Source organism: Dendropsophus ebraccatus, chromosome 3 (genome assembly GCF_027789765.1).
Source record: "Dendropsophus ebraccatus isolate aDenEbr1 chromosome 3, aDenEbr1.pat, whole genome shotgun sequence".
NCBI classification, from domain to species: domain Eukaryota; kingdom Metazoa; phylum Chordata; class Amphibia; order Anura; family Hylidae; genus Dendropsophus; species Dendropsophus ebraccatus.
The window spans coordinates 4,153,939-4,166,046 of record NC_091456.1 but is presented as its reverse complement, the minus strand read 5'-3'; the positions used below and the strand labels follow the sequence as shown (position 1 = coordinate 4,166,046).

Here is a 12,108-nt window from a genome sequence, read left to right as displayed (position 1 = left end):
CGACAAATCTGGGAAAAAGTTAGGACAAAGCCCAAAGCTCCGAGCATTATTATAATGTGTCCGGTGATCCCTCTGTACTATCCTTCTGCCCTAGGCCTCACCTTTGGTGCTGACTTATTTCCCACCCTTTGAAGCTACACCTGAAAGGCACGGAGGAGGGAGCGAGCGCTTTATACATCGCTATAAAACTTGTATTGTCACTCACAATGAACTGGTTAAAACGAAAAGAAAAAAAAAGCATTTGTCTCTCGTCGGTATGTATCCTGTCACATGATCGTGGTAATAGGATGCCTAGTCAGTCCCTAGAATCACCACTTTGCTTGGATGTGGCTGCAGTTGCTGGGAAGCGTCTGTAGGGTTCCCCTTTGCCTTATCCTACGCTATCTCTCTGTTTCCCTCTCCAATCCGTAACAACAACCGAAAATAAAAGGCATCCCCGAAGCCGAGCCAGTCCCTCTCCGGATCTGAGCAAATGAGCAACCTGCTCGACATCTAGGGGAATCCTGAGGCGCCTGTCACTCCGCTCACAGATTCTGCTCCGCTCAGCCAGGGGAATGGATTTGTGGAGACTTTCATTGAGGATCCTGCTGGTGCCGTCAGTGCTGGTGTGCTGCTCTGATCTCTTTCATTCTGGTGAGTGCAGGAGGGTGGAGGGGATGAAGCTGACCGGCAGCTGCACTTCTGTCATTGGTGCAGCACGATTTGGGGGAGAAGGAGGGAGGCAGCAATCTGCTTTGGGATTGCAGGCTGCGTATCGCCTGCTGGAAGGATCCGGGCGACTTTAGGTCACTATTCTGTGAGGTCATTCTGGTGTGTTCTGTCGCACGTTTGCACTTATACGACTGTTCCAGGTAAATATTGTCGCTTGCAGAGAAGTCGTTTCCTACGACTACGAAGCGTAAAAATCGTTTGTTCCCGTTTGTTATGCGGCTGCGGTTACCTGTTTTAATAGACCGCTGCGTTTGTTATTCACCAGGTGGAAAATTTTTATTGGGAATCGGTTTGATCCAAATCTCCGATTATCGACGGAGAAGAGAATTTGTAAATTGTGGAGAATTGATTTGCCAGGTTTGAGATTTGCAGTAAATCGGGTTGTCGCCTTCGGAGGAGAATTTGTACAATGTCGCTCATCTTGGTTGTGACGTGAATGTTAGAGCAGGGTTCATTCCGATGACGTCCCTGTCCTAAATCTACAGGGCTTTTACCATTGATTTATGGACGTGACTGCAGTGAGAACCTGGATGTGCAACTGTTGTAGAACTACAAGTGGCATCATGTCCTGTCAGCTCCTGCCGGCCCCAGGCGTCTGTTCCACAGCAGCTGCAGAGCCACAGGTTGCCGGCCCCCGGTGTTCTGACGTCTTCTCCTCATACAGGTGTTAGGCCAATGAATTATTCATTCTGCATCGTGCATTGCGTGCCACTTCTTTTTCCAGAACTGTTTGTGCATCCGAATATGACAAACCCCGGTTGTGTACATGGCCGTGTATCTGCTCAGGGTCACCTGAGGATTGCACTGGTCAGCCTATGGCTTCTATGTGCCGTGAATACATTGGACGTGGATTTGCATACTGATATATCGACCTTTTCTATAGAACGGCACAAAGTGAGAATAATGAGGCGGTTTAGTGTATGTGTCAGGAGGTGTAGCTCCATGCAGCGGATCCAGCGAGGTGCAGGTAATAACATGTCGTGCACCTTATATATACGGCATCGGTGTATAATCTGCACTGAGATGACTGGAGGAATTACACCATTTCCTGGGAGGTAACAACAAGCAGCGGCATTTTTTATAGAGTTGTTAACAAGGGGCGCGGGTTATATAATGCCGCCTGATACATTATATCCCAACTTATATAAAAGCTATTGCACAGGTGAGGGCAGACATTGTGCTGGATTACTCGTTGTACCTGATCCCTGTTCCCACTGATCTGCCAGATGACGGATCCGTACACGGTCTGCACCTCTGTAACCTGGGGTCATCCGGGGTCAGAGGGGCTGAGGTCAGGTTCCCAAGATGCCCAAGCTCTTCAGGCTGGACAGGGGACACATCTCATTCCTGTAAGGATAATAGATGGAAGCCCCGGACATCCCCTTATTAACTGCTTCCATGCCAGACTATTCCCTGCAGGATTAAACACCTGTTCATTCTAATTCTAGGAACATAAAGGTCTGAGCTGCTCGGAGAGTTTATTAGTCCAATTAAAATCCGTCCTGTGGAGTGAAATGAATCCCTGATCATCAGGCGGTGATGGAGGGTTAGGGCTTCTTACTGTATGTGCTCCACTATTAGGCTCTGTTTACACCATGTATAAACAACGGCCGCTGTTTGACATGTTCCTGTGGCTGATTTTATCATATTGGCCGCAGTCTATGAAGTGTACGGCTATACAAGTGAATGAACGTCCGCTGTTCCTGCATCACCAGCCCCAAATAATACCAAGTCTCCAGACCTCAGAGAATACACCACTTCCTGCAGGACATACAACAGCTGAAAAATACTGGAAGACTTTATACATCATATGATTGGCCATGTCCAAATAATTGTTTGGCAGGTACAACAAAAAATAATTTCCTTATATTTCTATATAAATTGAGGAGAATTTAAGCTATAGTGAAGTCCTCTGCACCTCTGCTTTATTGTAGCAGTAATAGATTATGTACATGATCCCTTCATCCTCTCTGGGCTCAGTAGTCAAGTGGGCGGTCCCACTCGGTGACTGACAGCTCTCTACCTATGAAGACACAGATAGCTGTCAGTCAGGACCACCCACTTGACTACTTAGAGTGAGCAGAGATTTACATGAATAAGTTACAAGTTATCCTGAAACTTTTCTATAAATCAGCTACAGAGTCTTCGATAGATGCTACAGTCAGCGACCGATGTCTCCGCTGGCCGACTGACTGAAGTCATTGTGACCTGTTCTTGAGTCACAGAATGACGTTTGTCGCGGTGGTTGCAGCGATGTGACGTTCCCGTCTGGGACACCTTCCCGTGGACACTCACTACGTCTGACCGCTCCATTCATACTCCGTCACTCTTTGACATTTGACGGCAGAACATAAAGAAATCATTATCCTCACCATCGAGAAGATCTGAGTCAGACTACAAAGACTTCATCGGCCAAATGTTTTTACTTTGGTTCAGAATGTCTTGTGATGTAAATATTCTACAGATTCTTACATTGCTGGCCGCCCGCTTCACGTATCAGGGGGAGCAGCACAGATTGTAACGTTATGAAATATGTCAGAAGGTGACGACGTCCATGGAACTGGGGAGGCTTCTATGGGGGTTTCTACCTCCACTTCTGTTATTACAGAAGGGCAGCTGAAGTAAAGTGTGTGTGTGTATATATATATATACACTGTATATTGTTTCCTTGAAAATAAGTGTCTTATGTTAATTTTTGCGTACAGACAGCATACGGTGTGGCGGCCTCTGGCCACCAGGGGGAGCTCAGCACAGCAGGGACAGCATACAGTTTGGCAGCTTCCGGCAACCAGAGGGAGATAACCACAGCACACTCATACAGCACAGCAGAGACAGCGTATGGTATGGCAGCTTTTGGCCACCAGGGGGAGCTCAGCACAGCACACTCGTACAGCACAGCAGGGACAGCGTACAGTATGGCAGCTTCCAGCCACCAGGGGGAGCTCACCACAGCTCACTCATACAGCACAGCAGGGACAGTGTATGGTACAGCGGCTTCAAGCCACCAGGGGAAGCTCGGCACAGCACACTTGTACAGCACAAAAAGGGACAGCATACGGTATGGCGGCTTCAGCCACCAGGGGGAGCTCACCACAGCACACTTATACAGCACAGCAGGGACAGGGTATGGTGGCTTCCGGACACCAGGGGGAGCTCACCACACCACCATTCATACAGCACAGCAGGGACAGCATATGGTATTGTAGCAGGCAATCGGATAACGGCAGACTGTGTACAGCTCTTCATCTAGCAGAAGGGGAAAACGGGGATGGTAGCAGGCAATTGGTTTTTTGATGCTTTCCCTGCAAATTTATGATGACTGGGGAAGGGAACATCAGGGTTGGCAGCAGGTGACGGCCTTCATGTCCTGCATGCAGCTGCTCTGCAATAGACGGTGAATATAAGGGACAACGGCGGTGCCCTGGTGCTCTGTGTGGCGGACATGCTTCCAAACAAAAACTGTGCCAGGTCTTACTTTAGGGGGAGACCTTATATTTAGTAATTCAATAAAACTTCCACTAGGTATCATTTTTAGGGGATGTCCTATTTCGGGGAAACAGGGTATATACTGTATATATTAGATATTTTAATTAGGACTTAAAGTGCACCTGCCATTGGAATAAAAAATTTTGATCAGTTGGGGGGGGGCACTGCTGAGACCCGCACCCATTAGAAGATCGATCGGGGAGCAGGGTGCTTATAGACCACGTCAATGTAGACTAAACTGTTAAAGCTGAGCTGTCATATTTTTAGACTGTTCACACCCCTTTGCCAAGTCCAAACCCCTTTTTAGATATAATGTGTAAAACTCATGTTTCATGTGGTACAAATTACTCCAAAATTCTGCCCCAATGTCTTCTAGAATTTTGGAGGAGGAATTGTTGCCTTTCACCTTGTGGTTGGGGTTTCTGTAGTAGCCGTCTCCCTCTCACATGAACCTGTCGAATCTCTTGCAATGTGTGTGTGTGTATGTATGTATAGTTTACACGATGGAAGCTGCAGTTAGTATTACAGTGTTATTATCCAAGCACATGTGTGTATATATATATATATATATATATATATATATATATATATATATATGACATAATGGTGTAGGTGGAGTAACAGCGCCGTTCTCCCCAGTAATGAACTCCAACATGAAGGGAATCTCTTTTCTCGATGTAACCTATAATTAGCGCTCAGGATTGATCACTTGGTCAGACAAAATTACACCCATTCAGAAGTCCAATAATCTCACATTACGCCCCCATGATACAATAGCTTCTATGTAACGGGGGGGGGGGGGGTTATTGTTTTCTGTGGACGAGCTGCGGCGGGTAGAGACAACAAGAAACAAGTCCGCTCCTCTCCTACTGATCTCATAGAGTTCTGAGTTACTTCAAGTATTTATTATGTAAGTGACGGATTCTACAAAGGTTCCACCCCATATAACCGATATGTCTGGGTCACATGACTCTGTACGTTATTTCTTATCCTATTTGGTCTTATTACCTCCTGATCCTATTACTTTATTATAGTTTAGTGAACATAAGTGAAAAGCCAAACTTTTTTTAGAGATACTAGAGGGGGATGTATATCCGGATGTCTCAGGGATGGAGGAGAGGCGATGGGATAGTGAGGCGACTGCTGGGGGGTCCGATCAGCCGCATCACTGGAACCCTAAAAACTTTGGTGCCAATATAAGTATATATAACATCACTGCCCTATGCTATGTCAATTCCTAGCTGAAAATCATGGACCTAGTAGTGGATGCTTGGAACAAACTTCCAGTAGAGGTGGTTGATAAATCTACAATAACATAATATAAACCTGGTATATACATATATATCTATCCTAAGGTAATAAGAAGGGAAATACTAATATGGCAAACTAGATTGAGCAGGGGGGGGGGGGGGGATGATCCACTCTCCCTTCTCTCCTGAGGACGTTCCGAACACATTGGATTGGAGAAATGGAGAAATGAGAGGATTGGAGAGCTGGAGGAATAGAGGACTGGAGGACCGGAGGACTGCTAATTGCTGCACCCCCATAACATTTCATATAAATCGCTCGCTAGAGAACAGAAATAACATTTTCAAGATCTTGGTTTTCAGTTTTCATTAGATTTTTGCGTTTTTTGTGAAGCTTTGAAGCCATTTTGCCCTAATTAGGTTTCAATGTTTAGTGGATTGTGAAAGGAAGAGATGAACCAGTTTGTCCAGTTAGATGGGTTCTGGGTGAGTTGGAGGGACAAGTCTGAAGCCAAGAGAGTACAGCAAAGTATTGTTAAAATACTTCCCTCCTGGGCACAATGTAGAGGAGGTATCTGGCGTGTCATATCTGTGACTAGCTGCCCGTAATGACTGATCCTCCAGGCTATAGGTCAAGGGGGCACCGAAAATGAGCACGTTACATTACATCAAAAGGCAGTCAGGCGCAAACACCTTCCCTTCCATCTCTATAGATTTATGGCTTTACCTTTTGTAATGGAGTTTTTCTTTGAAAGGGGAAGAATCCTAAAGCCGCCCGAGTCAAGTGTACCGCCTTATTCTAAGTCTGTCCACCTGGTTTGTCAGCCGCCTTAATGGACAAATCTATGGCTTAAAAGGGTACTCCGGCGAAATATATAGATTTGTAATTTACTTTTATTTAAAAATCTCCAGCCTTCCAGTACTTATCAGCTGCTGTATGTCCTGCAGGAAGTGGTTTCATTCTTTCCAGTCTGACAAAGCGCTCTCTGCTGCCACCTCTGTCCATGTCAGGAACTGTCCAGAGCAGGAGAGGTTTTCTATGGGGATTTGCTGCTGCTCTGGACAGTTCCTGACATGGACAGAGGTGGCAACAGAGAGCACTGTGTCAGACTGGAGAGAATACACCACTTCCTGCAGGACATACAGCAGCTGATAAGTACTGGAAGGCTGGACATTTTAGAAGTAAATTACAAATCAATATATAACTTTCGGAAACCAGTTGATTGAAAAGAAAATGGTGTTTGCTGGAGCTCCCCTTTAATGGTTAAAAGCGGAATTATGTTTTAGGAACAGGTTTACACACATTAGGAACAGGTTTACACACAATTTAGCAGTCAGATCAATATTGATATAAATAATTGTATGAAAATAGATGATAATGGATTTAATAGAGGAATCCTTATTCATCTACCGAATGATGGCTGTGACCTTCACTGTTTGCTCTGATCTCAGAACGTTTTTCCTCTCCAAATTATTTGTAAATCTCATGAAAGGGACGTTTCTTTTCTTTTACGACATTTTCACACAACGCCCTTTGACATCTTCCTTGCATCGATCTGACTGGAATACAAGAACGTAACCACAAGAGTCATAGTGCAAAAACTGGGAATGTCGATTCACTAACATGGGAAAATAATCTCTGCAGTAGGCGACCGCAATGTAACCAGCGCACCCCCAATGTCATTGTTATCTCAGGATAGATGGATGTGTATACCAGGCAGATAGATATATGTATATACCAGGCAGATAGATAGATGTATATACCAGGCAGATAGATATATGTGTATAACAGGCAGATAGATATATGTATATACCAGGCAGATAGATATATGTATATACCAGGCAGATAGATATATGTATATACCAGGCAGATAGATAGATGTATATACCAGGCAGATAGATATATGTGTATAACAGGCAGATAGATATATGTATATACCAGGCAGATAGATATATGTATATACCAGGCAGATAGATAGATAGATATATACCAGGCAGATATATACATATACCAGGCAGATAGATATATGTATATACCAGGCAGATAGATATATGTATATACCAGGCAGATAGATATATGTATATACCAGGCAGATAGATAGATAGATATATACCAGGCAGATATATATATGTATATACCAGGCAGATAGATATATGTATATAACAGGCAGATAGATAGATACCAGGCAGATATATATATATATATATATATATATATATATATATATATATATATATATATATATATATATTAGGCAGATAGATATATGTATATACCAGGCAGGTCACATTCTGTTGTTGTACATTTACCAACCACATCTGCTGGAAGTTTCCTCAATGCATCTACTACTCTTTCAGTAACAAGAAAATATTACTTTACTGAAAGAGTAGTAGATGCTTGGAACAAAGTTCCAGCAGATGTGGTAGGTAAGAAAGGAAATACTAAGAGCCGACTAGATGGAGCCGGGGGCTTTTTCTGCCGACAATCTTCTATATTTCTATGTCTACATTTTCAGCTATTTGCTGTATGTGAATCCTATGTAAGACTTTATTCCATATTTACAGATTTACATGTTACAAGAAAAATAGATGGATGTTGATAAATACAATCCAGAAAAAGTATCATATAACGTAGAAATGATATATAAGAAAAGAAAGAAGCTGTCCCATGGACATGAATAAGAAAGGTTTCTGGGCATGCTCTATGACCTGTCCATAAGTCACTGCAGGGTGACCCCCTCCCTGTGCTGAGCTGTGAACATCTCCTATTGACTTATCACCTATTGATCTATACACTGGAGTCACCTTTCACGGTAATCCTGTCTGTGATGATAAGGAGGACACTGCTCCAAGTAATCTGTACAGATCAGGAATTCTCAGCTTAGTTTTGGGCCTAGTAAAAAACTGAAAGCTGCAGGATTTGAGGAGCATTTAAAGATATACGTAGTAAAATGAAAAGAAAACACCAAAAAGTTTGTTTGAAAGGGGAAGAATCCTTAAGCCACCCAAGTCAAGGGTATGGCCTTATTCTAAGTCTGGACGCTCGGTTTATCAGCCGCCTTATAAGCTGGACGATAGTTGTTGATTCACTGCAAGAAAATAACTATTTTTTTTTTTTTAAACTCAAAGTGGATTCTTCTCAAAGTCAGAGAACAGTCACCGCCCAGGTTATTGCCTTAAAACGGGTCAATATTGTGGAGCTCAAACATAGAACCAAAATGTTAGATTGATCCTTCAAGAAAAGAGACCTATTAAGATCTTCTTCTAATTTGGGGAGAGAGTGAAGATCCTGATCGGTGGTCGGCTCTCCCCCCGAGGGGCAACATGAAAGCGAATCGTCACATGTGATGGAGGAGACTTCTAGAGGCTTCTGGAGGTCACAAATAGTTTAGGCTACTTCTAAATATCCACTTGTGTAAGAAGGACCTGTGGCAGCTCTCCAACTGGTAGCTGAGCTGTGAGGCCAAGATAGTCAGGTGCCCTTAAAGTTAAAGGGTAACTAAGGGCTTCTCCTAGAAGATGATAGAAAATGACATAAATGGGCTGGGAAGAAAATCCAGGATGGAAGCACTTCCTAAACCATCCCTTTAAGGGAGGGTTATTTTATAGTGGTGCAAAAGAGATTAAAATCTTTCTTAAAAAGATAAAAAATTATGTGGATTTCAAAAAAATGAAGACAACTTTTAGAGGGAAACTATCAGCAGGTTAGAAGAATCTACCTGCTCATATGTCCCTAAGGGGCCTATTCCACGGATCAATGATTATCGCTCTGTGGAATAGAGAGAACGATCAGCTGATGATCGTGTCATTGTCTGATTGTTCATTTAGGTTCAAACCTAAAATCATCGGTCGCCACCCGCGCATCGCTACGTGGAATAGCGGTGCGCGGCGGGCGACCAACAATTTCAAAACATCATACATTACCTGTCCAGGCGCAGGTCTTCTCCTTCTCCCGGTCCCACGCTGCAGCAGCTTCGGAGCGGCCTGTCTGAGATGACAGACCGCTCAGCCAATCACTGGCCGGGACCGCCGCGGCTGAGCGGTCTGTCAGTTCAAACGGGCTGGTGCGGCGTGGGACCGGGAGAAGAAGACCTGCGCCTGGACAGGTAATGTATGAAACAAGGGCTGCAAGGACATCGGTAACGACGTGGAAAAGAACCAGTAAATGAGCACTGATCTAGCAGATCGGCGCTCGTTTACATCGTTGATTGGGCCCTGCTCGACCCGTGGAATAGGACCCTAAGGGACCAAGATTACTAAGACCATTTTGAAGAGTGTGGAGAGGTATGGTGTAGTAGTTTAGGGCAAGGACTGCACGGACATCACTAACTATATATATACAGCCTTTACTAAACGATCATCAGACTGTGTGATAGGCCCAGTAATCTAGCAGATCGGTGCTCATTCACATTGATCGGACCCTCTAATAGAACCCTAAGGGCAGCAGCAGCTCTGTGTGCCAATCTGCAGAGAATTAACCCTCTGTTGTCCGGACAGAACCCCTGCAGGCCACCACCCTGCATATAACTTGCTATTTCACGTGTTCTAATTTTTCTGCATTGGGAAATGATATTTTGGCGCTTGTTCCTGTGACGTTTTCCTCGGTGTCAGGACGTCCTGATCACACGCTCTCTGATAGTTTTGCTGCCTCTGTAATTCTCCAGCTTTAATAGTCAGATCAGGATCTGTACACGGACCGTTTCCATCCGAGCCTCAAAGTTTCTCCAGATATCACATTTTAATGAGAGTTTCCTGGCCTCATTATTTTCTGGGAAACTGGTGTCTCTATAAATATACGCGGTCTATAAATAGCCCGCTGCTGCCGTATCTCCTCCGAGGGCTTTCTGTCTCTTCTACTGTGTAATATTAGTCGTTTCTGTTATTTTTATGCCGGCTCGGAGTAGACCTCATACAGGTGCCTGGTCACTGTAGTTTATGGCAGACGGCCCATTAGTGAATACCGACAGACGAGATACGGGATCTCACTTATAGGTTGTACATGATGGAGAGTAGATTCTCCCCACCGACACAGGATAATAATATTGGTCAGAAGTGAATATTTAGTCTCGGCGGTTTATATTTTGGAATTAGAAATTCTTACAATGGCCGTGTCTCCTAAGAAGGTGCTTGGTGCGGCCTTATATACGTATCACACATAGACTTTACAGAGAACCACTAATCATTGGAGATTCTCTCTGCGACTCATTGATGTGGATGACAAGTCACATGGCAATGGTTATCATCTTCCAAGGTGCATTCTATTGGTTAGAAAATAGAGGGAGCCTTAAAGGGGTTTTCTGTTTCTATGTATATAAAGCTTAAAGGGGTATTTTCATCTCAAATAAATGGAGAGGAAAAAAATTGTGGGAACATAGCCAATAAGTGGAACACAAGCCCCCCCCCCCCATCCGAATATAAAGATATCAATGATATAAGTATGGCATTAAGATAGAGGCAGGTAGGGGGGTATACCATAGAAGCTTTAAGATAGAAGCTTTTCTGACAAGGAGAGAAGGGTCTAAGTACTTGTATTGTTAGATGAGAGCAGATGTTCCTCACAGATCTAATGCCGGCGAGACCCTTTTAGCGTATCAATAAGCAGCCGCCATCCCTACCATTTCTCCCGGTAAGGCCTGATCTAGGGGTGCATCTGCCTCATACATAGACACGTCTAGGCACTTGACCTGCTTTAGACCTCTCTTTAGGATGAAGGATTTGCAGAGAGCGGAGTTTCACTTTTATTTGAGCATTTGCCAGTCTTACAGGTAATGCTTCTAAAAACATAATGGAAGAAAAGCGTGATGTGTGAGCTGTGGGCAAAGCCTCCTCTTCCTTCATCTCGTACTTAGCTGACGGATTATAAAAGAAGGAAATATCCATCCTGCACCGCTCACCGGAAAGCATCATGGCGGGGCGCTGGCAGGTGTTAGTCACTTATACCGTATACTCTACAGGAAATAGGCGCCAAAGGCCGTAGTCATGGCTGCAATGTTGGCCATTAGTCATTGGGAGAAGACTATAATGAGAGAGGTCAATGGAAGCTGCCGGAATTTTTGGCTGCAACCGTGTATTAATGCAGATCGGGGTCAAAGTTCATTTCAGAAAGTGAGAAGACGTTAAGCAAACTTATTTCGTCAATGGCCACTTCTGTTTTTTATGACTGTATCATTGTTATGGTGTTAATCGTCTACAGTCCCTTATAGAAGTCTTAATTTTAGCCATTATATGATGTTTTTAATTCATTACATTTCCCCAGTTAATGGTTGGGTAACAGTGATGACCTCCTATAGACTCTCACCAGTTATCTCCATGGGTGCATCCACACAGCAATGGAAGTTGTATCTGGAAATATCTAGATATCAATTTGTTTTATATAATTATTGTAATGGCACACGGCCGCGTCCGTTCCCCCCTACCTGCTCGTATACACAATGCCTTTTCTCTTGGCATGCTTCTCCTGGACAGCCTTCTTGCTTTGTGCTGATCTCCTGCTGGTTTGGGCTCCCTCTAGTGGCAGTCTTGTACCTGCTCTCCTGTATTTATAGCCCAGCCCACAGGCTCTGGAGACGTCTGGCAAGTTCTCCTGAGAGTATATATAGTCTCCACCTTCATCCCTCTTTGCTTAGTAGTTGGTGTTGATTCTCAGCAACCACGTCTGTGCTCC

At 44.1% G+C, this 12,108-nt stretch overlaps 1 protein-coding gene across 1 annotated transcript in view; it reads left to right on the top strand.

Annotated features, from left to right (window-relative positions):
* Nucleotides 1-334: 334 nt before the first annotated feature.
* KREMEN1 (kringle containing transmembrane protein 1) overlaps nucleotides 335-12,108 on the top strand; it is a 136,364-nt gene continuing 124,590 nt past the window's right edge. Inside the window, exon 1 of the mRNA XM_069963962.1 lies at nucleotides 335-633. Within this exon, the coding sequence (XP_069820063.1) occupies nucleotides 555-633 (79 nt within the window). The 5' untranslated portion in view covers nucleotides 335-554. The remainder of the gene's footprint in view (nucleotides 634-12,108) is intronic.